The sequence below is a fragment of the Phocoena phocoena genome, chromosome 3 (genome assembly GCF_963924675.1).
Source record: "Phocoena phocoena chromosome 3, mPhoPho1.1, whole genome shotgun sequence".
In the NCBI taxonomy this organism is placed as follows: Eukaryota; Metazoa; Chordata; class Mammalia; order Artiodactyla; family Phocoenidae; genus Phocoena; species Phocoena phocoena.
Genome location: NC_089221.1, coordinates 94,876,806 through 94,903,190, shown reverse-complemented (window position 1 = coordinate 94,903,190; position 26,385 = coordinate 94,876,806). Strand labels below are relative to the sequence as shown.

At 38.0% G+C, this 26,385-nt stretch overlaps 1 protein-coding gene across 2 annotated transcripts in view; it reads left to right on the top strand.

Annotated features, from left to right (window-relative positions):
• Positions 1–21,835, top strand: part of TRIM36 (tripartite motif containing 36) — a 51,462-nt gene extending 29,627 nt beyond the window's left edge. The window contains exons 6-10 of one of the 2 annotated variants that reach the window (XM_065874082.1): positions 10,649–10,902; positions 11,137–11,261; positions 14,476–14,766; positions 18,006–18,303; positions 19,757–21,835. In XM_065874082.1, coding sequence (XP_065730154.1) covers positions 10,649–10,902; positions 11,137–11,261; positions 14,476–14,766; positions 18,006–18,303; positions 19,757–20,111 — 1,323 coding nt within the window. In that variant the 3' untranslated portion in view covers positions 20,112–21,835. The remainder of the gene's footprint in view (positions 1–10,648; positions 10,903–11,136; positions 11,262–14,475; positions 14,767–18,005; positions 18,304–19,756) is intronic. The other variant, XM_065874083.1, reaches the window with a different exon arrangement.
• The last annotated feature ends 4,550 nt before the right edge of the window (positions 21,836–26,385 follow it).

The window sequence follows — 26,385 nt, the reverse complement described above, 5'->3', positions numbered from 1 at the left end:
TATGATTGTGTTACTGTCGATTTCCCCTTTTATGGCTGTTAGTATTTGCCTTATGTATTGAGTTGCTCCTATGTTGGGTGCATAAATATTTAAAATTGTTATATCTTCTTCTCGGATTGATCCCTCGATCATTTTGTAGTGTCCTTGCTTGTCTCTTATAACATTCTTTATTTTAAAGTCTATTTTGTCTGATATGAGAATTGCTACTCCAGCTTTCTTTTGGTTTCCATTTGCATGAAATATCTTTTTCCATCCCCTTACTTTCAGTCTGTATGTGTCTCTAGGTCTGAAGTGGGTCTCTTGTAGACAGCAAATATATGGGTCTTGTTTTTGTATCGATTCAGCCAATCTGTGTCTTTTGGTGGGAGCATTTAGTCCATTTACATTTAAGGTAATTATCAATATGTATGTTCCTATTCCCATTTTCTTAATTGTTTTGGGTTCGTTATTGTAGGTCTTTTCCTTCTCTTGTGTTTCTTGCCTAGAGAAGTTCCTTTAGCAGTTGTCGTAAAGCTGGTTTGGTGGTGCTGAACTCTCTCAGTTTTTGCTTGTCTGTAAAGGTTTTAATTTCTCCATCAAATCTGAATGAGATCCTTGCTGGGTAGAGTAATCTTGGTTGCAGGTTTTTCTCCTTCATCACTTTAAATATGTCCTGCCAGTCCCTTCTGGCTTGCAGAGTTTCTACTGAAAGATCAGCTGTTAACCTTATGGGGATTCCCTCGTGTGTTATTTGTTGTTTTTCCCTTGCTGCTTTTAATATGTTTTCTTTGTATTTAATTTTTGACAGTTTGATTAATATGTGTCTTGGCGTATTTCTCCTTACATTTATCCTGTATGGGAGTCTCTGTGCTTCCTGGACTTGATTAACTATTTCCTTTCCCCTATTAGGGAAGTTTTCAACTATAATCTCTTCAAATATTTTCTCAGTCCCTTTCTTTTTCTCTTCTTCTTCTGGAACCCCTATCATTCATATGTTGGTGCGTTTAATGTTGTCCCAGAGGTCTCTGAGACTGTCCTCAGTTCTTTTCATTCTTTTTTCTTTATTCTGCTCTTCAGTAGTTATTTCCACTATTTTATCTTCCAGGTCATTTATCCGTTCTTCTGCCTCAGTTATTCTGCTATTGATCCCATCTAGAGTTTTTTTTTTTTTTTTTTTTCTGTACGCGGGCCTCTCACTGTTGTGGCCTCTCCCATTGCGGAGCACTGGCTCCGGACGCGCAGGCTCAGCAGCCATGGCTCATGGGCCCAGCCGCTCCGCGGCATGTGGGATCTTCCCGGACCGGGGCGCGAACCCGTGTCCCCTGCATCGGCAGGCGGACTCTCAACCACTGCGCCACCAGGGAAGCCCCCATCTAGAGTATTTTTAATTTCATTTATTGTGTTGTTCATCATTGTTTGTTTCATCTTTAGTTCTTCAAGTTCCTTGTTAAATGTTTCTTGCATTTTGTCTATTCTATTTCCAAGATTTTGGATCATCTTTACTATCATTATTCTGAATTCTTTTTTCAGGTAGACTGCCTCTTTCCTCCTCATTTGTTAGGTCTGGTGGGTTTTTATCTTGCTCCTTCATCTACTGTGTGTTTTTCTGTCTTCTCATTTTGTTTATCTTACTGTGTTTTGGGTCCCCTGTTTGTAGGCTGCAGGTTCGTAGTTTCCATTGTTTTTGGTGTCTGTCCCCAGTGGCTACGGTTGGTTCAGTGGGTTGTGTAGGCTTCCTGGTGAAGGGGACTAGTGCCTGTGTTCTGGTGGATGAGGCTGGATCTTGTCTTTCTGGCGGATAGGTCCACGTCTGGTGGTGTGTTTTGGGGTGGCTGTGGACTTGTTATGATTTTAGGCAGCCTCTCTGCTAATGGGTGGGGTTGTGTTCCTGTCTTGCCAGCTGTTTGGCATAGGATGTCCAGCACTGTAGCTTGCTGGTCGTTGAGTGAAGCTGGGTGCTGGTGTTGAGATGGAGATCTCTGGGAGATTTTCGCCATGTGATATTATGTGGAGGTGGGAGGTCTCTTGTGGACCAGTGTCCTGAAGTTGGCTCTCCCACCTCAGAGGCACAGCACTGAATCCTGGCTGCAGCACAAAGAGCCTTTCATCCACACGGCTCAGAATAAAAGGGAGAAAAAGTAAAAAGAAAGAATTAGTGGAAGGAGGGAGGAGGGAAGGAAGAAAAAAAGAGAAAGAAGATAAAGTAAAATAAAAGAAAGTAAGATAAAATATAATAAAGTTATTAAAATAAAAAAATAATTTTTAAGAGAAAATAAAAGAAAAAATAATAATAATAAAAAAAGGACGGATAGAACCCTAGGACAAATGGTGGAAGCAAAGCTTTACAGACAAAAATCTCACACAGAAACATACACATACACACTCACAAAAAGAGGAAAAGGGGAAAAAATCATAAATCTTGCTCTCAAAGTCCACCTCCTCAATTTGGGATGATTCGTTGTCTAAAGGAGGGAAGGAAGGAAAGAAAGAAAGAAAGAAGATAAAGTAAAATAAAGTTATTAAAATAAAAAATAATTATTAAGAAAAAAAATTTTTTTTAAATGGACGGATAGAACCCTAGGATAAATGAAAGCTATACAGACAAAATCTCACACAGAAGCATACACATACATACTCACGCAAAGAGGAAAAGGGGAAAAAAATTATAAATCTTGCTCTCAACGTCTGTCTCCTTAAGTTGGGATGATTTGTTGTCTATTCATGTATACCACAGATGCAGGGTACATCAAGTTGATTGTGGAGCTTTAATCCTCTGCTTCTAAGGCTGCTGGGAGAGATTTCCCTTTCTCTTCTTTGTTCTCACAGCTCCCGGGGCTCAGCTTTGGATTTGGCCCTGCCTCTGCGTGTAGGTCGCCGGAGGACGCCTGTTCTTCGCTCAGACAGGACAGGGTTAAAGGTGCTGCTGATTCGGGGGCTCTGGCTCACTCAGGTCGGGGGGAGGGAGGGGCACAGAGTGCGGGGCGAGCCTGCGGCGGCAGAGGCCGGCGTGACGTTGCACCAGCCTGTGGCGCGCCGAGCGTTCTCCCGGGCAAGTTGTCCCTGGATCCCGGGACCCTGGCAGTGGCAGGCTGCACAGGCTCCCCGGAAGTGGGGGGTGTAGAGTGACCTGTGCTCGCACACAGGCTTCTTGGTGGTGGCAGCAGCAGCCTTAGTGTCTCATGCCCGTCTCTGGAGGTCCTTTAAGCAGCGCTCTTAATCCCCTCTCCTCGCGCACCAGGAAACAAAGAGGGAAGAAAAGGTCTCTTGCTTCTTCGGCAGCTCCAGACCTTTTCCTGGACTCCTTTCCGGCTAGCCGTGGCGCACTAACCCCCTGCAGGCTGTGTGCACACTGCCAACCCCAGTCTTCTCCTGGCGCTCCTACCGAAGCCCAAGCCTCAGCTCTCAGCCCTGCCCGCCTTGGGGGGGTGAGCAGATAAGCCCCTTGGGCTGGTGAGTGCCGGTCAGCAGCAACGGGAATCTCTCCGCTTTGCACTCCGCACCCTTGTTGCTGTGCTGCCCTTCGTGGCTCAGAAGCTCGCCCCCTCCACCACCCGCAGTTTCTGCCCACGAAGGGGCTTCCTAGTGTGTGGAAACCTTTCCTCCTTCACGGCTCCCTCCCACTGTTGCACGTCCCCTCCCTATCCCTTTGTCTCTGTTTATTCTTTTTTCTTTTGCCCTACCCAGGTACGTGGGGGGTTTCTTGCCTTTTGGGAGGTCTGAGGTCTTCTGCCAGCGCTCAGTAGGTGTTCTGTAGGAGTTGTTCCATGTGTAGATGTATTTCTGGTGTATCTGTGGGGAGGAAGGTGATCTCTGCATCTTACTCTTCCGCCATCTTCCCGGAAGCCTACTCCTCTAAGAGTTTTATAGTGTCCAGTCTTACATTTAGGTCTCTAATCCATTTGGAGTTTATTTTTGTGTATGGTGTTAGGTAGTGTTCTAATTTCATTCTTTTATATGTAGCTGTCCAGTTTTCCCAGCACCATGTACTGAAGAGACTGTCTTTTCTCCATTGTATATCCTTGCCTCCTTTGTCATAGATTAGTTGACCATAGGTGCATGGGTTTATCTCTGGACTTTCTATCCTGTTCCATTGATCTATATTTCTGTTTTTGTGCCAGTACCATATTGTCTTGATTACTGTACCTTTGTAGTATAGTCTGAAGTCAGGGAGTCTGATTCCTTCAGCTCCGTTTTTTTCCCTCAAGACAGCTTTGGCTATTTGGGGTCTTCTGTGTCTCCATACAAATTTTAAGATTTTTTGTTCTAGTTGTGTAAAAAATGCCATTGGTAATTTGATAGGGAGTGCATTGAATCTGTAGATTGCTTTGGGTAGTATACTCATTTTCACAATATTGATTCTTCCAATCCAAGAAAATAGTATATCTCTCCATCTGTTGGTATCATTTTTAATTTATTTCAACAGTGTCTTATAGTTTTCTGCATACAGGTCTTTTGTCTCCCTAGGTAGGTTTATTCCTAGGTATTTTATTCTTTTTGTTGCAGTGGTAAATGGGAGTGTTTCCTTAATTTCTCTTTCAGATTTTTCACCATTAGTGAATAGGAATGTAAGAGATTTCTGTGCATTAATTTTGTATCCTGCAACTTTACCAAATTCATTGATTAACTCTAGTAGTTTTCTGGTGGCATCTTTAGGATTCTCTATGTATAGTATCATATCGTCTGTAAACAGTGACAGTTTTACTTCTTCTTTTCCAATTTGGTTCCTTTTATTTCTTTTTCTTCTCTGATTGCCATGACTAGGACTTCCAAAACTATGTTGAATAATAGTGGCAAAAAAAAAAAAAAAAATAGTGGCGAGAGTGGACATCCTTGTCTTGTTCCTGATCTTAGAGGAAGTGCTTTCAGTTTTTTACCATTGAGAATGATGTTTGCTGTGGGTTGGTCATATATGGCCTGTATTATGTTGAGGTAGCTTCCCTCTATGCCCACTTTCTGGAGAGTTTTTATCATAAGTGGGTGTTGAATTTTGTCAAAAGCTTTTTCTGCATCTATTGACATGATCATATAGTTTTTCTTCTTCAATTTGTTAATATGGTGTATCACATTGATTGATTTGCATATATTGAAGAATCTTTGCATCCCTGGGATAAATCTTACTTGATCATGGTGTATGATCCTTTTAATGTGTTGTTGGATTCTGTTTGCTAGTATTTTGTTGAGGATTTTTGCATCTATATTCATCAGTGATATTGGTCTGTAATTTTCTTCTTTTGTAGTATCTTTGTCTGGTTTTGGTATCAGGGTGATGGTGGCCTCATAAAATGAGTTTGGGAGTGTTCCTTCCTCTGCAGTTTTTTGGAAGAGTTTGAGAAGGATGGGTGTTAGCTCTTCTCTAAATGGTTGATAGAATTCACCTGTGAAGCCATCTGGTACTGGACTTTTGTTTGTCGGAAGATTTTTTTTTTAATTAATTAATTTTATTTTATTTTTGGCTGCGTTGGGTGTTCGTTACTGCACGTGGTGTTTCTCTAGTTGCAGCGAGCGGGGGCTACTCTTTGTTGCAGTGTGCGGGTTTCTCATTGTGGTGGCTTCTCTTTTTGCAGATCATGGGCTCTAGGTGCACGGGCTTCAGTAGCTGTGGTACGTGGACTCAGTAGTTGTGGCTCTCAGGCTCTGGAGCGTAGGCTCAATAGTTTTGGCGCATGGGCTTAGTTGCTCTGCAGCATGTGGGATCTTCCCAGACCAGGGGTCGAACCTGTGTCCCCTGCATTGGCAGGCGGATTCTTAACCACTGCACTACCAAGGAAGCCCTGTTGGAAGATTTTTAATCACAGTTTCAATTTCATTACTTGTGATTGGTCTGTTCATATTTTCTATTTCTTCCTGTTTCAGTCTTAGAAGGTTATACCTCTCTAAGAATTTCTCCGTTTCTTCCAGGTTGTCCATTTTATTGGCGTAGAGTAGCTTGTAGTGGTCTCTTAGTATGGTTTGTATTTCTGCGGTGTCTGTTGTAACTTCTCCTTTTTCATTTCTAATTTTATTGATTTGAGTCCTCTCCCTTTTTTCTTGACGAGTCTGGCTAATGGTTTATCAATTTTGTTTATCTTCTCAAAGAACCAGCTTTTAGTTTTATTGATCTTTGCTGTTGTTTTCTATTTCATTTATTTCTGCTCTGATCTTTATGATTTCTTTCCTTCTGCTAACCCTGGGTTTTGTTTGTTCTTCTTTCTCTAGTTCCTTTAGGTGTAAGTTTAGGTTGTTTGTTTGGGATTTTTCTTGTTTCTTGAGGTAGGCTTGTATAGCTATAAACTTCCCTCTTAGAACTGCTTTTGCTGCATCCCATTGGTTTTGGATCATAGTCTTTTCATTATCATTTTTCTCTAGGTATTTTTTGACTTCCTCTTTGATTTCTTCAGTGATCTCTTGGTTATTTAATAACGTATTGTTTAGCCTCTATGTGTTTGTGTTTTTTACGTTTTTTTCCCCTGTAATTGATTTCTAATCTCATAGCGTTGTGGTTAGAAGAGATGCTTGATATGATTTCAGTTTTCTTAAATTTACTGAGGCTTGATTTGTGACCCACGATGTGACCTATCCTGGAGAATGTTCCATGTGCACTTGAGAAGAAAGTGTAATCTGCTGTTTTTGGATGGAATGTCCTATAAATATCAACTAAATCTATTTGGTCTGTTGTGTGATTTTAAGCTTGTGTGTCCTTATTAATTTTCTGTCTGGATGATCTGTCCATTGGTATAAGTGAGGTGTTAAAGTTCCCCGCTATTATTGTGTTACTGTCAATTTCCTCTTTTACAGCTGTTAGCAGTTGCCTTATATATTGAGGTGCTCCTGTGATGGGTGCATGTATATTTATAATTGTTATATCTTCTTGGATTGATCCCTTGATCATTATGTAGTGTCCTTCTTTGTCTCTTGTAATAGTCTTTATTTTAAAGTCTATTTTATCTGATATGAGTATTGCGTCTCCACCTTTCTTTTGATTTCTGTTTGCATGGAATATCTTTTTCCACCCCCTCACTTTCAGTCTGAATGTGTCACTAGGTCTGAAGTGGTGTCTTGTAGACAGCATATGTATGGGTCTTGTTTTTGTATCCATTCAGCAAGCCTGTGTCTTTTGGTTGGAGCTTTTAATCCATTCTTGTTTAAGGTAATTATCACTATGTATGTTCCTATTACCATTTTCTTAATTGTTTTGGGTTTGTTTTTTAGGTCCTTTTCTTCTCTTGTGTTTCCCACTTAGAGAAGTTCCATTAGCATTTGTTGTAGAGCTGGTTTGGTGGTACTGAATTCTCTTAGCTTTTGGTTGTCTGTAAAGCTTTTGATTTCTCCATCAAATCTTAATGAGATCCGTGGCGGGTAGAATGATCTTGGTTGTAGGTTTTCCCTTTCATCACTTTAAGTATGTCATGCCACTCCCTTCTGGCTTGTAGAGTTTCTGCTGAGAAATTAGCTGTTCACCTTATGGAAGTTCCCTTGTATGTTATTTGTCGTTTTTCCCTTGCTGCTTTCAATAATTTTTCTTTGTCTTTAATTTTTGCCAATTTGATTACTGTGTGTCTTGGCATGTTTCTCCTTGGGTTTATCTTGTATGGGACTCTCTGCACTTCCTGGAGTTGGGTGGCTATTTCCTTTCCCATGTTAGGGAAGTTTTAGTCTATAATCTCTTCAGATATTTTCTCAGGTCCTTTCTCTCTCTCTTCTCCTTCTGGGACCCCTATAATGGGAACACTGTTGTGTTTACTATTGTCCCAGAGGTCTCTTAGGCTGTCTTCATTTCTTTTCATTCTTTTTTCTATTCCACAGCAGTGAATTCCACTATTCTGTCTTCCAGGTCACTTATCCGTTCTTCTGCCTCAGTTATCCTGCTATTGATTCCTTCTAGTGTATTTTTCATTTCAGTTATTGTATTGTTCATCTCTGTTTGTTTGTTCTTTAATTCTTCTAGGTGGTTGTTAAACATTTCTTGCATCTTTTCGATCTTTGCCTCCATTCTTTTTCCGAGGTCCTGGATCATCTTCACTGTCATTATTCTGAATTCTTTTTCTGGAAAGTTGCCTATCTCCACTTCATTTAGTTGTTTTTCAGGGGTTTTATCTTGTTCCTTCATCTGGTACATAGGCCTCTGCCTTTTCATTTTGTCTATATTTCTGTGAATGTGGTTTTTGTTCCACAGGCTGCAGGATTGTAGTTCTTCTTGCTTTTGCTGTCTGTCCTCTGGTGGATGAGGCTATCTAAGGGACTTGTGCAAGTTTCCTAATGGGAGGAACTGGTGGTGGGTAGAGCTTGTTGTTGCTTTAGTGGGTAGAGCTCAGTAAATCTTTAATCCGATTGTCTGCTGATGGGTGGGGCTGGGTTCCCTCCCTGTTGGTTGTTTGGCCTGAGGTGACCCAACACTGGAGCCTACCCAGGCTCCTTGGTGGGGCTAATGGCGGACTCTGGGGGGGCTTATGCCAAGGAGTACTTCCCAGAACTTCTGCTGCCAGTGTCCTTGTCCTCATGGTGAGACATAGCCACCGCCCGCCTCTGCAGGAGACCTTCCAACACTAGCAGGTAGGTCTGGTTCAGTCTCCTATATGGTCACTGCTCTTTCCCACTGGTTCCTGATGTGCACACTACTTTGTGTGTGCCCTCCAAGAGTGGAGTCTCTTCTTCCTCCAGGTCTGTCGAAGTCCTGCAATCAAATCCTGCTAGCCTTCAAAGTCTGATTCTCTAGGAATTCCTCCTCCCCTTGCCAGACCCCCAGGTTGGGAAGCCTGACGTGGGGCTCAGAACCTTCACTGCAGTGTGTGGACTTCTGTGGTATAAGTGTTCTCCCGTTTGTGAGTCACCCACCCAGCAGTTATGGGATTTGATTTTATTGTGATCGCGCCCCTCCTACCGTCTCATTGTGGCTTCTCCTTTGTCTTTGGATGTGGGGTATCTTTTTTTGTGAGTTCCAGTGTCTTCCTGTCGATGATTGTTCAGCAGTTAGTTGTGATTCTGTTGTTCTTGCAAGAGGAAGTGAGAGCACATCCTTCTACCCTGCCATCTTGAACCAATCTCCATATTACCAGTATTGCTTTAATATTTTAAATATTATTTTTCTGTTAGTCACTGATTGCATTTTCATGTAATTTAAAAGTAGGATTCTGTTTCTCGCATTTGTATCTGATTGACAAACTCTCTCAGTTTACTATAATCCCCAAACACATAGCACATTATCATCTAGATAGTAGGTTCCTTCAGGGATTGTGTCTGTGGTAATTTTAGATTTGTCTTTATTGGTTTTCTCAGTCAGGCTGCCTTTACTTCTGAGAGAAGGAAACCCAGTGCTTGTTTTTGAGTTTTTCATTCAGTAGGTTGGAAACTGAGGAACTCAGGCTCAAGTATTCATGTAGGCATTGATGCCTTGGGATCCTGGAGAAATTATTTAATCTCTTCTCGTGCCTTTGACCTAAGCTGCATTTGTAGGCTTATCAGTAAGAGTCTTCTGCACTAGAGAATTTGTTTCCATTCTTGAATTTTACTCAGTGAAGACTGTGACACTGTCTTTTTGTCTATAATTTTACTTAGCTAGAAAAAGTTTCCTCTTGATCTATGTGTAATGATATTTCTGAACTTAATGTGATATGTCACTGAAATACTACCAGAATGCCACTACCCTCCGTTCTTTCCTCCTATCCTCCTTTAAAAAAATTGGCTGTTGAGGTTAGGAATCAGAGAAGGAAATCTGGAAAAAATTTCCTTTCATTTTAAATATTGGCCAGAAGCCATTGGAAAATGAGCAATGCACTTCTACCATATATTGTCAGCTTTTAAGAATGTTCTTGAAGACTCTTTTCTGTTGGCTGCTATTATGATAAATGCTTGTAAGTGCTTTGCTGGTCTTATTTTCAAAATCAGGTCAAGCTCTGATTTTGTGGACATTCAAAATGTTTAATAAGCACTATAGAGAGGATCATTTTATGGCAAAGTGGAGGAATAGCTATGTGTGCAGTGAAAATAATGTTTATTAAGAGTATGTGACATTGTGGTGGGCATTTTATGTAAATAATCTTTTTCAATCTTCAGAAAAACCTAAATGGTCTCTCTTACCCCTAGTTTTCAGAAGAGGAAAAACTCAAGCATAAAGAAGTTAATTTGCATAACTTATAATTAAATCAATATTAATTAAATTACAGCTTAATTACAATTATATATAAATATTAATTTGAAGAGAAGAGAGTTACGTTTTTATTACTTAGTATAGGATGTCATTTTTTTGAGTTTCATAGCTGTGGCTTAACTTTTTAAAAAATTGGTATATGGCAGAAAGGATAAAATTTCCTGAATTAGAAATGAATGAAAATAAATAAGTGCAAGATTGTATTTTCCTGTGTCTTTGGTTAAATCAGTTCATTTCTGCCTCAAGTTCCTTTGTATACAAATTGAACGTTGCTTTCTTATTTCATTGAATAAATTGTTTATTGCTGGACTTTGGAGATTGAAAGCTTAAGGAAATATAGTATTATAAAATTACAAAGTATGTCTCAAAGTTGCTGATCATTCCTTAGTAAGCATATCTGATGCCAAATTATTGTTCTGAAAACAAGGAGTCAGACAAAATCTTTTTCTTTCCAGTATTTGGGTTCGTTTTGTTGAATCGTGACTCTTTCTTGAAAAGACATTTGGATTTAGCAGATGAGGTAAAGCTTTGCTTGTTTTATAATAGTGTAATGGAGAGCGGGCTAAAGAAGAAGCAATTACACATTTTGAAAAGCTCTTTGAAATCCTAGAAGAAAGGAAATCATCTGTTTTGAAGGCAATTGATGCTTCTAAGAAACTAAGATTAGACAAATTTCAGACTCAAATGGAAGAGTATCAGGGGCTGCTAGAGAACAACGGACTCGTGGGATACGCTCAAGAAGTGCTGAAGGAGACAGATCAGTCTTGCTTTGTTCAGACCGCAAAACAGCTCCACCTCAGGTATTTAACTTTGAACTGACAGTCTCTCTCTAGCAGTGTCATTAAATGCTGCTTTATGTTTCAGCTGTAGCTCTGAGTGGTTCAGAATGCTGTGTTATGTGCAGTATCTCTTGCTTCACTCTTAACTTGAATGTTGAGTGAAGTTTTCTTTTGTTATTCTCATTGAAAATACTTAGTCTGATTTGCCTTTTTAAAGAATCATTTTTGTGTAAAATATTTTATGTCTGTCTGTAGAATACAGAAAGCTACAGAATCTTTGAAGAGCTTTAGACCTGCGGCTCAGACTTCTTTTGAAGACTATGTTGTTAATACATCTAAACAAACAGAACTTCTTGGAGAATTGTCCTTTTTCTCTAGTGGTAAGTTTTAGTAACAGCATACCTTCACTTTTTTAGTTTGAATTCACATTGTGTAGGAGAAACACAGATTCTATTTAGTTTGACATTATAATGCAACATCTCAGTTGCCCAGACCATCATATGCTAAAATCATAGGCCATTTATGTTTTTATAACCAAGTTTTTATGCAGAGAAGCTAGATTCTTTTGGTTTGTATGTTTTTAAACATTGTGTGAATGGCACCACATTGTATGTATCTTTTTTTGTAATTTGTTTTTTTGAGAAATTAAGTTTAAGATAAATATTTGTTAATACATGAAATTCTGGTTTACAGCTATATGTTAACTTTACAGTATTCCATTATGTAAGTAAGTTTCCCACTGAGAGAGAGTCTGTTCCTGTTTTTTTTTCTGTTGTAAGCAACGCTCTATTGAACTTCTTTGTCAGTGTTTCTCTGTGTGTGTGTATGAGTTTCCCTAGGGCAGAAACCTAGAAATGATATCTCCAGGCTAAAAATGACTCTAAGATGTTTAAGTGTTTACATTGTTGTATGAGTTTGCTAGGGCTGCCAAAACTAAATACCACAGACTGGGTGACATAACAGAAATTTAATTTCACAGGATTCTGGCAGTAAAAGGTTTTATTTATTTATTTATTTATCTATTTATCTATCTATCACACCTTGGGGCTTGTGGGATCTTAGTTCCCCATCTATCTATCTATCTAATATATCTATCTATCAGTCACACCTTGGGGCTTTCGGGGATATTAGTTTCCCGACCAGGGATCAAACCCAGATCCTTGGCAGTAAAAGCCCACATCTTAACCACTGGACCGCCAGGGAATTTCCTTAGGATTCTGGAGGCTAGAAGTCTGAGATGAAGCTGTCGCCAGGGTTGGTTTCTTCTGAGGTCTCTCTCCTAGGTGTGCACATGGCCGTCTTCTCGTGTCTTCACGTGGTCTTCCCTCTATATATATCTGAGTCCAAATTTCGTCTTATAAGGACTCCAGTCCTATTAGTCATAGTGGACTAGGGTCTACCTTAACGACCTGATTTTAACTGTGTTACTTCTTTAAAGACCCTCTCTCCAAATAAAGGCACATTCTGAGGTACTAGGGCCTACAACTTCAACATATGAGTTTTAGGGCGGGCAACTCAGCCCCTCACATTTGGTTGTGTTTGTGTTCTGCTGCTCCCCAGCAGGGAGGTCTACCTTTCCTTTTTTCTTCTCACCTTGTTCATCTCCCTCAGATTTCTCTTCTAATAATGGTGAACAATTACAGTCCTTGGAAAAGTACACTTATAGTTTAATTACTGTACAGGTATGGATACATAGATTTGTATTCAGTCAGAGGAAATTTGTCTTGTTTAAAAGTTAAACACGCTGAAGGATTATTACTATGACCACCTTTCTCTTCCAATCAATACCTGTATCTCTGTCAGGTATATACTTTTCTTGTCTATTATGGTGATCTTGTTTTTCCAAATATGTGGTGATATTTGAAATGCTGATTCTATTTCATATACTGTACTTTCTTCTTTTTCCAAAATGTATACTTGAATTGTTTTTTATATACATGCTAGTTTACTTAGGAGTACAAGGTCCTCCCTTCCCTGGGGGTCCCAAAAAAGTCTTTGGAAAAAGGAAGTTGAGTGTGGGTAATCTCGGGTTATACCAGTGCATAACGAAGGACCAGTAAAACGGGTGGGTCAGAATGGAAAGCTGCCGGTCACCCAGCTTCCTGCTGATGGATGCTCTTCTCGTTTTTTCCTGCACGCACGTAGAGCATTCCAGTCATGTTATTCTTTAACTAGCTTTTCTTTTTTAACTTTAAAATGTAGTTTGGATGACTTTTCAGATCCCATGGCTGCATAACACTGAGTTGCACAAATGCACACATAGACATCCTTATGCTGTACATTGCTTGTACATAGCTGGAGGATAAGGAGAAGAGGGAGACTTCTGCTTTTCATTTCATGTATTTCTCTGTGATTTGATATAAATATGTGTTTATTTATGTGTGTGTGTGCATGTGTAACTCCTATAGCTTATTTTTACCATATGACCAAAGCAGTTAAGCTGTTTGGAATTTATTCTATGGAAAAGATTATGAATATGCACAAAGATTTAGCTGTGATATTTTAAACATTGTATTTTTAGTGAAAAATTGGAAACATGTTTCTGAAAATAGTTAAATGTTGCTACAGTGGAATGCCACTGGAAGAAAAACACTGGCAGGAGCTACACAAAATTATTGTAGTGATAATCTTTGAGTTACTTAATTTGTGTGTGTTTTATGTAGTTTCTGATTTTCTTAAAAAAATACCTATCTTGTTTATACCAAGAAAAAGTCATTTAAATTCCTTTGCCAGACTTCCCTGGTGGTCCAGTGGTTAAGACTCCATGCTCCCAATGCAGGGGGCCCGGGTTTGATCCCTGGTCAGGGAACTGAATCCCACATGACGCAACTAGGAGTCCGCATGCTGCAACTAAAGATCCTGCACGCTTCAACGAAGATCCCACATGGGGCAACGAAGATCCCGCATGCCCATCTAAGACCCGGTGCAGCCAAATAAATAAATTTTAAAATAAATAAATAAACTGCTTTGTAACTCTGTGGAAGATAATATGAAAGAAAACTATATATTTACTTATTTTGTCTGTCTTATTTTTCATTCTTCTTTCCCCTTTCAGTTATAAACATAAATATACCTTTTAAAATCTCAATTTACTTTCCTTTTTAAATTTTATTATGATAAAACTTACCCTGAGATCTAGCCTCTTAAATTTCTGGTATACAATACAGTATTGTTGTCTATAGACACAAGTTGTACAGCACATCTCTAGAGCTTATTCATCTTGCTTAACTGAAACTTTATGCCTATTGATTAATAAGCGCCCATTTCTCCCTGCTCCTCAGCCCCTGGTAACCACCATTCCAGTCTTTGATTTTATGAATTTGGCTACTTTAGATACCTCACGAAAGTGGAATCACGCAGTCAGCATTTGTTTTTCTATGTCTCACTTATTTCACTTAACATGTCCTCAGAGTCCAACATCCTGTTGTATTTGCAGGATTTATTCTTTTTCTTATACACAGTATTATAAATGTAGTAAGTTCTTGAACAGCAGAGAAATCCTTTAAGTATTGTCAATAAATCATTTTTACTGAGGAAAAATAAAGGTTCTGAAATAATATTTTAACATTGTTTTCTATTTCATAATTCTTTCAGGCATAGATGTGCCAGAGATCAATGAGGAACAGAGCAAAGTTTATAACAATGCTTTGATAAATTGGCACCATCCAGAAAAGGATAAAGCTGATAGCTATGTCCTCGAATATCGGAAGATTAATAGAGATGAAGAAATGTTGTCTTGGAATGAGATAGAAGTGTGTGGCACAAGTAAAGTCATTTCCGATCTTGAAAGTAATTGTAACTATGCGTTCAGAGTAAGAGCCTACAAGGGTTCAATCTGCAGTCCTTGCAGCAGGGAATTGATTCTTCATACTCCTCCAGCTCCAGGTATTGTGAATAGTGGGAATAAGAAAAGCATAGAGTTGGAAGAGACCGTGATAAAAAATAAACCAGTTAATGTGTCCATGCAGACCTACATTAAAACCACCTCTCATCTGTAAAATACTCTAGAAAAGTAGATTCCATACCCAGCTAGGATTTAGAAATAGACTGAATACTTGAATTTCACCATCTAGGCTGAGAACAGGATTAGATTTCTGACTGACATCAGATACAGAAAAAACATGAAATTTGAGTGAGCAGGGCTATCAATTTGGGATTAAAATAGCATAAATGCTACCTTACAAGTATTAAATAGTATAATTCTGTATTTTTGATCAGTTTATAGAAATCTCTATTAACATAGGATCTAGGCAGATATTTTAAAAATTTATTGGTACAATAATGTGAAGAATAATTTTAATTTACCTAATTCTGACTTGTCTGGCTTTTCTAACTCAGTGATTATGAGCACATGGGGATGGAAGGCAGGTATTAGAACCACATGGATAGCTTTTTCCTACACTAAAAGCTCCTCCTGCCCAGCAATCTTCCCTCCCCTTTCCAAGTTAATAACCACTGATACTACTTAAACAGCATCTGTAAATTTTTATAGAATGAGAATGACTTACAGGTTAAGTTGATGTTCACTACAGTGTCTCCGTGGATAAGGGACATTTAATTATGTTTTTTTTTTTTTTTTTTTTTTTTAACTAAGTGTTTTATTTATTTATTTATTTATTTATTTTTTTGCGGTACGCGGGCCTCTCACCGTTGTGGCCTCTCCCGCTGTGGAGCAACAGGCTCTGGAAGCGCAGGCTCAGCGGCCATGGCCCACGGGCACAGCCGCTCCGCGGCATGTGGGACCTTCCTGGACTGGGGCACGAACCCGTGTCCCCTGCATCGGCAGGCGGACCCTCAACCACTGCGCCACCAGGGAAGCCCGATAAGGGACATTTAGAACCAAAGTTGTGCTCATCCTGGTGAGCAGGAAATCATTCTGCCCAGTTGGTCACAGCCTCAGAGGTTCCTTCATTTGGCTTTTAGACCTCATTGCTCCTGCCCACTGTTAGTGGCTTATGTACCTATATTTTGTGCACTCTGCCCATCCTTCCCTTTTTGTCCAGAGTGTACTATTCACTCTGTTTTTCATGTACATTGTGGCTAATTAAAAAGAAATACAAATAAATAGGGTTGGCTCAAATTATTTTTCTTGAATTTTAATAAGATCCAAAAGAGAGTTTTAGGATCCATTTACAAGTATTAAGTAGATATTTTACTGTTTATGCAGTTTCCGCTTTCTTTTCTAGTCTCTGACTGAAATTGGAAGAAAAAGGAAACCTGAAAGTAGCTACTGTTTTCAGTGACAAAGTGAAGGGGGATGGAGGAAAGGAAACATTAAAAACTGTGTTTCTTTTCTCCAAGAGAAACCACATGAATAGGGTGACCATTTAAATTTATTTTGCAAACTGGGAGACTTTTGAGATTGAGAGACAGTGTGAATTGCCATGCCAGGGCAATAGGCATTACCAAGGAGACCGGTCAAATCACATATGGAGAATAGTTTTAGCTTGTTAGCAGACAGTTTTTTACAATTGTGGTATTGTATAGTTAAAATTTGCCATTTTAACCATTTTTACAGATCAGTGGCATTAAGTACATTCAACAGTGTTGTGCAGCCATCACCACTCACAATCTCTGGAACTTTTTCATTTTTCCAAACTGACACTCTGTGCCCATTAAACAGTAACTCCCCATCCACCCTTCCCCCAGAGCTTGGTAACCTTTATTCTACCTCTGCCTCTATGAATTTGCCTATTCTAAGTACCTCATGTGAATGGATTCACATAATCCTTTTGTGACTGGCTTATTTCAAGGTTCATGCATGTTGTAGCATGTATCAGAATTTCCTTACTTTTTTAGGCTGTATAGTATTCCATTGTATGTATATACCACATTTTCTTTATCTATTCATCTATTGATGGGCGTTTGGAATGTTTCCGCTTTTGGGGCTAGCAGCCACCAAATGTTAGACTTAATGGGTTTAAGTTGATAGAAGAGTAGTGTTATTGAAACAGGAGGGAAGGGGCAGGGCACAACCTTTAAAAGAAAGATGTAGCCATAGTACATGAAGAAAACTAGTGAGAACCAACTAGGTCCAAGATGGTGGAAGATTCGACTTCTAGTAGACCTTGAGCCTCATACGCTCATTGTAATACATTAGCATGTTAATGACACATCTGCTAGCACCATGACAGTTTTGAGGCCAACCATAAAAGGTCAAGAAATGGGTGGTAACACACCACTGTAAAACAATTATACTCCAATAAAGATATTAAAAAAAGAAAAGTGAGTGGTAGCCCAATTCCTGGCTATCCCCGCCCCTTCCCCCAAATAATTGGAATAATCCTGCTACTCATTAGCCTATGAAATTATCCAGCCCATAAAAACTAACCACGCTGTATTTCGAGGCCTCTTGCTTCTTGTCTTCCAAGATGGCCCACACTCTGTCTGTGGAGTGTGTTTCTCCCAAGGCTTCTTGCCCTCCAAGATGGACCACCTCTGTCTGTGGAGTGTGTTTCTCTCTAAATAAATCCACTTCTTGAATTTGGAATTCTCCAAATTCTTTCACGATGAAGAAAGAACGTTAAATTCACTGGCAACATTATCTCCATTCTGTAGTTGAGGAAATCAAAGTTTAGGTTAAACTCTAGTTAAGTGCTTGAGCCAGGCATCAAACCCAGGTCTCTCTGAACCCAAAGCCTGTGCTTTTTTTTTTTTTTTTTTAACACTGTATACTGTTTCTCATGTCTGCCATCTTGATTGATAAGGAAAAGACCTTATTAAAATTGCTAATAGTTTCCATATTTATAAAATTTGGAATAAAATAACAGATATTTTTGAAAATGTACAGCCCCTTATTTTAGGGATAAAAGGACAGATTCAAGAGTGTAAAATACTTAGGATAGATTTCCTATATCTAGTCCAAGGAATTGCATTCATAAATTTCTCATGCATTTAAAGTGTTTCTTCTGCTTTGAAATTTCTGAAGATTTTCAGGTACAGAGAATTTACTGGAAATTATTTCTAAGTTGGGGTTTTGTTTTGTCATAGTTTGTGTAGGGTAGAATGAGATATTCCTCTTCCTATATCTTTTTAGTAATTTCTATTTGAAAAACCTGTTAAATTTAACCATAGATTGTAGAAATGCTAACAATTTGCAGACTAATTTTCTGCTCTATTTACAGTTTTCAGTTTCCTTTTTGATGAAAAATGTGGCTACAATAATGAACACCTCTTGCTGAACTTGAAGAGAAACCATGTAGAGAGCAGAGCTGGATTTAATCTTCTGCTTGCTGCGGAGCGGATCCAAGTGGGTTACTACACAAGCTTAGACTACATCATTGGAGATGTTGGAATTACAAAAGGGAAGCACTTTTGGGCCTTCCGTGTAGAACCATATTCATACCTGGTAAAAGTGGGAGTTGCTTCCAGTGATAAACTACAAGAATGGCTCCGGACTCCCCGGGATACAGTTAGTCCAAGGTAGATTCTTCTACTGATAATTCTTTAGTTCTTTAGGAAGTACACATCCTGGTTTAGCAAGGTGAGACTGAAAATAGACTTGGATTTACTTGTTGCATTTAGAGTATTTAGTATTTAGAGTATACATTTCTTAGACTCAGGTGTTTTGGCTGTGCTTATGTAGCTAGCTGGCTAAGAAAAGGAGTCAGGTTGTGTTGTATTCACACAGTGAATAATGAGATTCAGCAGTTAATTTCTCATGCTGTGAGGAAGTAAGTCTGTTTTGGGTACACCTCTTGATTATGGTATAGCTTCGCAATTTAGAATTTTCAAAGTCTTTCAATCAGGTACCTTAATGATGTGATAAAATTGCATAAATAGTGAAATGCCTCTAAATGCCATATTTCACAATTGATATTAAGTTGTTCTTTTGTTAAAGGATACAATTCTTTAAACTGTCCCGTAAGTACTTACAAAATTGGGTCATGGTAAATGTGTTTCCATGGCAGAGAATTCCAGTTTCTTGAGTTTGACTACTTAATGGAGACTGTACAGTTTATTTTTGTTAGATGGTATAGTGTGCACTAGTCCAGTCAAGTAATTTTTGACCATTTATGTCTACAGAAATCCCAGATTAACAATCTGAGTAATAGGAAAAACTTTTTGCACCAAGATGAGAAATTGAAATAACAGCGAAAATTGAAATAGGGAAATAGTCCCTTAAGCAGAGTGGCATGTCTACTTGGTAGATTATTATTAATAATGCTAAAAAAGTTTACAACATGAGAAATATTAGAAGTGAAAAGACCTGATTAAAGTTGTTGATGTAGTATTATCACAAATATATAAGAAGCAATCTATGCATAGGGAAAAAATGGAAGGAACTTTGTATCAAAATTTTCTTCAAGGTGTTACTGTTTTATAATCAAGGGGAGAAAAAGAACCTTCATAATACTTGCTTGCATCATAGATCCATGTAGAGCTCCCAACCAGTAAATATAGTTCTTAGCAGGAGAATAAAACATGGTTTTTTCTCCTGCATTATTTTGCAGTGCCCATTTATTTTACTTAGTCTGATAATTCCTTGGATTAGGGGGCCTGTCTTGGTTTTTAATTGTTTTATATATGATTTTTGTGCTAGGAATATTTAATCTTTGTCAGATCCCTTCAGTTCCCTTCCCCCTGTTTTATTTTTGATAGGCCAAAATTATTATTTTTAGGTTCTCAGATATATAGGTAAAAATGGATGCTACTTAATGACAGAATTTGGGGCTGAGTTTGTGGTGTAATTCTAAGTGGCAATGTGTAGTCCTTATGTTTTTAATTGATTATGGTTTATCAGAAAGGTTTTGATGTACAATTGATTTTAATTTTAACTCAATATATATTATCTTGTGAAAATGTTTTGAAGCTACTTGAAAGCCTATGCTGATACAGATAAGATTCTGCTTTGTCTGTCTGTGTTGCATTTTAGATACGAGCAAGACAGTGGGCATGACAGCGGAAGTGAGGATACCTGTTTTGATTCTTCACAACCCTTTACGTTAGTTACTATAGGCATGAAGAAATTTTTTATTCCCAAGTCACCTACTTCTTCTAATGAACCTGAAAATCGAGTTCTCCCCATGCCAACAAGTATAGGGGTTTTCCTCGACTATGATAAAGGCAAAGTGGGTTTCTATGATATGGATCACATGAAATGCCTTTATGAGCGCCAAGTGGACTGTTCGCATACTATGTATCCAGCATTTGCATTAATGGGCAGTGGAGGAATTCAGCTTGAAGAACCCATCACAGCAAAATATCTAGAATACCAAGAGACCATGTAGTTTAAGCATCTGATGTGAGTTAGGATAAAAAATGTGAGCAAAATAATGCCTTGGTGTTAACCTTTGTAACTCATTACATATCATCTAAGTATCCTGTCGCCACACTTGTTCTTTGTGTATGTTTCTTCTTAAAACCGAAAGCCTAAACAGCCTTCCTGCCTTTCACAAACACTGGGAAAAAGGTACTTTTTCATAGTTAACACTGAAATGGTTAACTGGATTATCTTTTTATGCACGGAAAATCTAATTTATTTATGTCAGCTTGTGTTGCTGATACTTACATTCCTTGTTTCGGGGTTGGGGGAAGGGATACAAAAGTATTTATTGTGCTTCTTTTGTGTTTGGTTTTTCATTTTTATATCATGTTTATGTCCTAAGAGAAGATATTTTTTAAATGCCTTCTGGATAGAAATTAGTACTAAGCATTGTGTTGTGCATTCATTTTTAATGGGAAAACAAAGGTATAGATAGGTAAAAAAAGGCCATAGAAACGGTAGTATATTTAAATGGAAAATTATGTATTTAATATTCAGAATATATTGCCTGGAAAATGAATACTACTGTTTTTTTTTTTGAAGACCATAAACTGTATTCTTAAGGACATTTTTAAGAGTTCTCTTAGCTGTAATGCCCATACTTGCATGTGTAGGAAACATGGTTTCTTGCAGGAAACACAAAATTCTTGGCTAACACACGAAGCTTTTCACTTCATATGATTTTTTGGGAAATTTTTTTTCTTCAATTTTTTTTTTTTAGTTCCTCTATGAAAATATTTGAGCTGATATCAAATAATTATTTTTCATAAATATTAGTGAAGATACACTGATAATTGTCATATACTTTTGCTTTCTTTTTGTGTCTTGTAATTTTCATTCTTTGGCACAAATATTATATATCAGATTGTTCTGGTTTATGTTCTCATGTTTGAAAAGTTCTTGATACATTTTTAGTGTCATTAAACATTATAAAATGTGAAGTAACTATCTGGTCAGTTGTATGGCATTTTCTATGACTCAATGGTAGTAAGCATTTGTCATATAAGCAAGTAAAAATACAAATTTAATTGTTTAGGAATAATAATTAAAATCATAACGACTGTGTGTACCCTTTTTTAAAGTTAAAATTTCTTTGAATTTGAAGAATCTCATTTTATCTAAATTTTATCTTCATTTTTGGAAGATTCTTTCTTGGGTGGTTTTATTTAAACTGGTTAGTTTTTTTAAAGTTAGAGTATTCAGAAACTAGACTGTTAGGCATTTAGCATTAATCATCTTGGAATTCTTTTGACATATTTTAATTGACTAAACAAAACTCTTAGATCTGTTTTTTTTTTTTTCCTTTCTGGTTATATATATATATAAATGGAAATCTGCTATTCAGGTTGGTAGCACTAAATTAGCTTTCTTTTCCCTGACTGAGGTAGGAAATATCGTGGAGAATTTCAGTGTTTAGTAAGCTTTGTTCCTTTCCCACCTATGAATAGCACTTTATGACGTAGGGTGAACTAAACAAATATGCAGTGTTAACGTAGATCATTGTGCGATAAAGCTGCTAAAGTCACATGTGTGGTAAACTTTGATAGTGTCAAGCCTGTGAAGCACATATTATGTAGACATTTTAAATATAAAGCTTTAATAGGAATAGGAAAGCCACTTAAAACATTGTATAGTTGCATATAAATTGTTCTCTTGGACTTCTTTCATTTTTAATAAAAGCTTAAAGTATGTTAAGTATAATTATAGAAATCTACATTCCAGGAATTCTCTGTGTTTATATGGAAAATAAGAACAGTTTATGAAAAGATGTTTGACTGAATATATTAACTTAGAGCTAAAGTTCTATATAAAATTATTTTGGGCATTTACTAGCTTTAATTCTTGTGGAGATGATCATTAGAAAAGCATAACATGAAACTAATTTACAGTTGACCCTTGCATAATGCAGGGGTTAGGGGTGTCCACCCTGCATGCGGTTGAAAGTCCGAGTATAACTTTATGGTTGGCCCTCTGCATCCTCGGTTCTACATCTGAGGATCCAACCAACCGGGGGTTGTGTAGTACTGTAGAACATGTTTACTGAAAATAAATCCATGTATAAGTGGACCTATGCAGTTTAAACCTGTGTTGTAGAAGGATCAACTGTCTAAACTGATCTGTTTTTCTGATCCATAATAGGTCAGATTTTGGTTTAGATGAGTGGCCCTTTAGTTCACATTCATACTCTTGGGTTATGGGGCTCTGGTAGTTAAGTTTGAATTGCAGTGAATTGTTACAAATGCTTGATGGGTCTTAATTTTAAAATAAATAAGAGTTGACTCATGCATATCCCTATGATACTGTATAATAACTTAATTCTCATATTCACAATTGCTCTCTTGAAAGTAGTAGGAATTAGAGCTACCTTTGGGGGATTGAACACCATCTGAGCCTGTTAAATCTTTGGACTAGTCCCCGTTATCTGATAGACCCTGACAGTGTATCCCATGTGGGAATATAATCAATTATTGGATTGCTACAGAAAACAATCGAGAACCAGTGTTATAGGCAGGAATACTCTTAAGAAATTATGTTCTACCAAACATTTGCATTCATTTTAAATGAGTTTTACCTGCTTATGGGAATAACATCCCATAAAAGTTGGAGATTGTCTTGGGACTCTTTCGCTTTAAAAATTAAACTTGAAGGAACTTGTTTTTTCAGTTTGATTTGAAACCACGTCATTTCACACGAAGTCTTTAACTCCTGCTGTTATTAGACTCCATGCTGTGCACTGGGTAAAAGGTGAACAAGACAGCCTAGTTAGGTTCCTACTTTTAGGAGCTTAATTTCTAGGAAAGAGAGATGATAAAAATGGAAGGGACTAAGAGAGTGCTTGAGGTGGGAGCTAATACTAGATTTGGTGGTCAGGGAAGCCCCTCTGAGGAGGGTGATAGGAGTTTGACACCTGATCTCTAAGGAGCCAGTATACAAAAGGGCTAAGTGAAGAACATGTTAGGTATAGTGAACATGAAGTGCAAAAAGGCTTTGAGATAATGAATTGGTCAGAGTTCTGGCTGGTAATAGAATTACCCTAGCTGGTTCAATTGAAAAGAAGTTAAGAGTTGCTTAGAGATATGGGCAGCCTGAAAGGAAGAAACAAGCAGTGGTGAGAGGCTGGGATAGACTAGCCACAGCCTGAAGCCATTACCGCCTCTAGAGCAAGGGGGTCAAGGGGAAATAGTGTTACTAGATCTCAGGGAGAGTGAGAACAGGAAGGAAGCGTTGCCGTGGGATGCAGCGGTTGCCAAAGATGTGGTGCCCAAGACAGGGAGGGAGTCAGAAAGAAAGATCCTCCACCTGATCTGCTGGGGCTGCCTGTTGACCAAACCCAACTGGCAGCAGCCAGCCAGCAAGCGCTCTCTAGAGATGCACACAGCAGGGATCATCTTCCTGGGGGCAGAGATGGGAAGGCAGGGATCTGGTGGTGGTTGTGCGGGTGGCGTAAGGGAGAATAACTGGCAGAACTGGGGAGGAGTTTGGTGTATTTGAGGGAAAAGAAGGGAGGCTATGGGCCATTGTGCTGGCTGGCTGCTTAAAGGAGGGTATTTATAATGTTCTGAAATGCTAAAACACATAAAAATGAAAGGAATCATTTTGATTCCTAAAGGGTTAGAAAGCTAATGCACTTTTTCCTTTTAGCTTTTTTTTTAAGTATTTCTCTTCCCCGTTGGCCATTCTATGCTGAGATCATTCATCTTTGAGACTAATGGAGTTGCTTCTTTTCTGAGTTTGCCATCTCTTGTCTGAAATATCTTTGGATAGAGAAGAATAAGTGTTATGGTTAAGAAAAAAGTGCCCTTAAAGTTCTGGCTAGACTGATGCCTGTATGTAGAAGTAAGTTTGTAACATACTGTCAAAATAAAATTGAAATGTGCCATAAGTGAATTATATAGTCTGACTGCCTGTGGATAATAAAAAATACTTTTTTTCCCTAGATTCCTTTGTTTATCTTATCTGAACGCAGTGGTTTGTTAGTTTTTCAATTGCCATACTGCATGCTTTTAGAAGACCTAAAAAAATTCCTTGGTTTTGTTTATGTTGGAATGTGGTTCAGATGAGTTTGAATCTATGCTCACTGGCCAGATTATATGATTGCTTCTGAAGATCTGGTTTCTTTTTTTCTAAGTCTTGGTCTCCTTAAAAGACCTTAAGTCTTTTAAGCACAGAGCTAATGTCCTTTGGAATAGTACACCTGTCATGTGTTATTAAGACTATTGGAGCAACATTGATTTTCTAACTTACTTTCCTTGGTAGAGTGGTGAGTACTGTTAGCTGCTGTAAAAGTATTTTATCTCTTCTAAGTAATATCTATATATCTCCAAAATAATAAATGCAGGGTTTATAAAGTCAAATAACGGTAAAAGATGCATACCAAAAAACAGAGGCCTCCCAATCCCCCACCTCTACCCCTTCCAGTTCCTTAGAGTCAGTGACATTAACTCTTACTTGTTTTTTCTGCATTTATAGTAATGTTCATTTTCTCCTAATAATTTTAGACATTACTCACCAACATCTTATAATATTAAATGAGGATTTTAACTCTCTAAGTAAATATTGTTCAGTATTCAGCTAAGTAGATCTGTTATGTCTACCTTTCTTGTACAACTTTTTTTTTCCCTTGGAGTTAATAAGTGCCTATTTTGTTTACATAATTTTCTTTGGCTCTCTAGCTAAGTTGTCCTACATCTTCCAACAGCTCTATAAAATGCCTCTAATATGGCATTTTCACAGATCAAACATATTTCTATGTTTTTATTTTTCCTGGGGAACCTCTCCTAGAGCTCTTTGTCATCCTGTTCCAATATGGACTAGTTGGTTCCTCAGCTTGTTACTAGTTGGTTCCTCAGCTTCCCTTTGCCCTTATGCCAGGAATAACCCATCCTTCTCTTCTGAGTTGAACCTCATTTCCTGGATCCTATGTTTTACTTTGACTTGGTTTATGCCCTAGTTTTAGCGAGCATATTCTCCAGTAAGTATCTTGAGAAAAGGTTTGGAGAAGGTAGAATTTTTGGAAATCTTGCATTCTAAAATTTCTTTATTCTAACCTCCCACTTAACCGTTTGAAATCATTTTCCTATATTTCAAGACATTGTTCTGTTGTGTCCTAGCACCCAGTCTTGCTATTAAAGTCTGATGCCATTTTGATTATTGATTTTTTTGTTTGTGACCTGTTTTTCCTCTTTGGAAGCTTTTAGCTTCTGTTTTTCTCTCTGTTGTTTTGAAAATTTATAATGTTTCTTAGTGTGTGTTATTTTCCCCTGTTCCATGTTTTGGAAATTTGGTTATTTCCTTCAGTTCTGGGAAGCATTCTTGTATTATTTCTTTGGTGATTTCTTTCCCTTAATTTCATATCACTACCTGTTTGCAACTGTCTTACTAGTGACTGTTAGACTACTTCATATTCTTATTCTTTTTGATAGCATCCTGTTCTTGTTTCACTGATGCAGTATTTTTTTTTTTTTTACTACTCTTAGACTTTATTTTTTTGAAAATTTTTTTCCTCCCTTTGTTACTTTATTCATTTGAGTTTTCCACTCTTTTTTCCTGACTTCCCTGTTAGAGCATTTTCTCAATTGTTTGCATGTTTTTGGCTATTTCTATTAAAGATTGAAGCACTAAAGGCTGATTATTGACTATTGGACTTCACTATCACTTAATCAAGCGATGAGGTGGCTTTTGTTAGATTCCAGCCCCCAGATCCCCCAAATCACTCTGCAGGTCTTTCTTCTGGGGATATTCATTTTTCTCCAAAGAAGAGTTCTTCAATCTTCTGTCGGAATAGTGGTCCTTAGGAACTGAGGACTTACTGTCCCTGAATAAGGAACTCTTGCAGTTTTCTTCAGAGACTTTCTCTTCTATCTTCTTTTGAAGTGATTGGTGGTGGTAGTGGTAGAGGCTCAGGTGGAGAGGAGAGAGGTGGAAGGGAGGGTCGTCATCTGATTATAGAGGGTGGAGCTGGGAAACCGGAAGGGTGGAGTTTAACTGTTCCTAATATATACTAATTTTCCAACAGTCCCTGTTGGCTCGACTTTCAGAATACTCAGAATCCAGCTTCTCCCACCTCCACCATTACCAACATTCTAACCTGATCATTATAATATTTTCCTAGCAGGTCTTCTTTCTTTAGTCATGAATTAGTTGGATAGCTAAGTTCTACTACTAATAAACCCTGAAACCTCTGGATTTAACCAAAATTTATTTCTTGCTCTCACAAAATCTATGGTAGATCAGTAAAG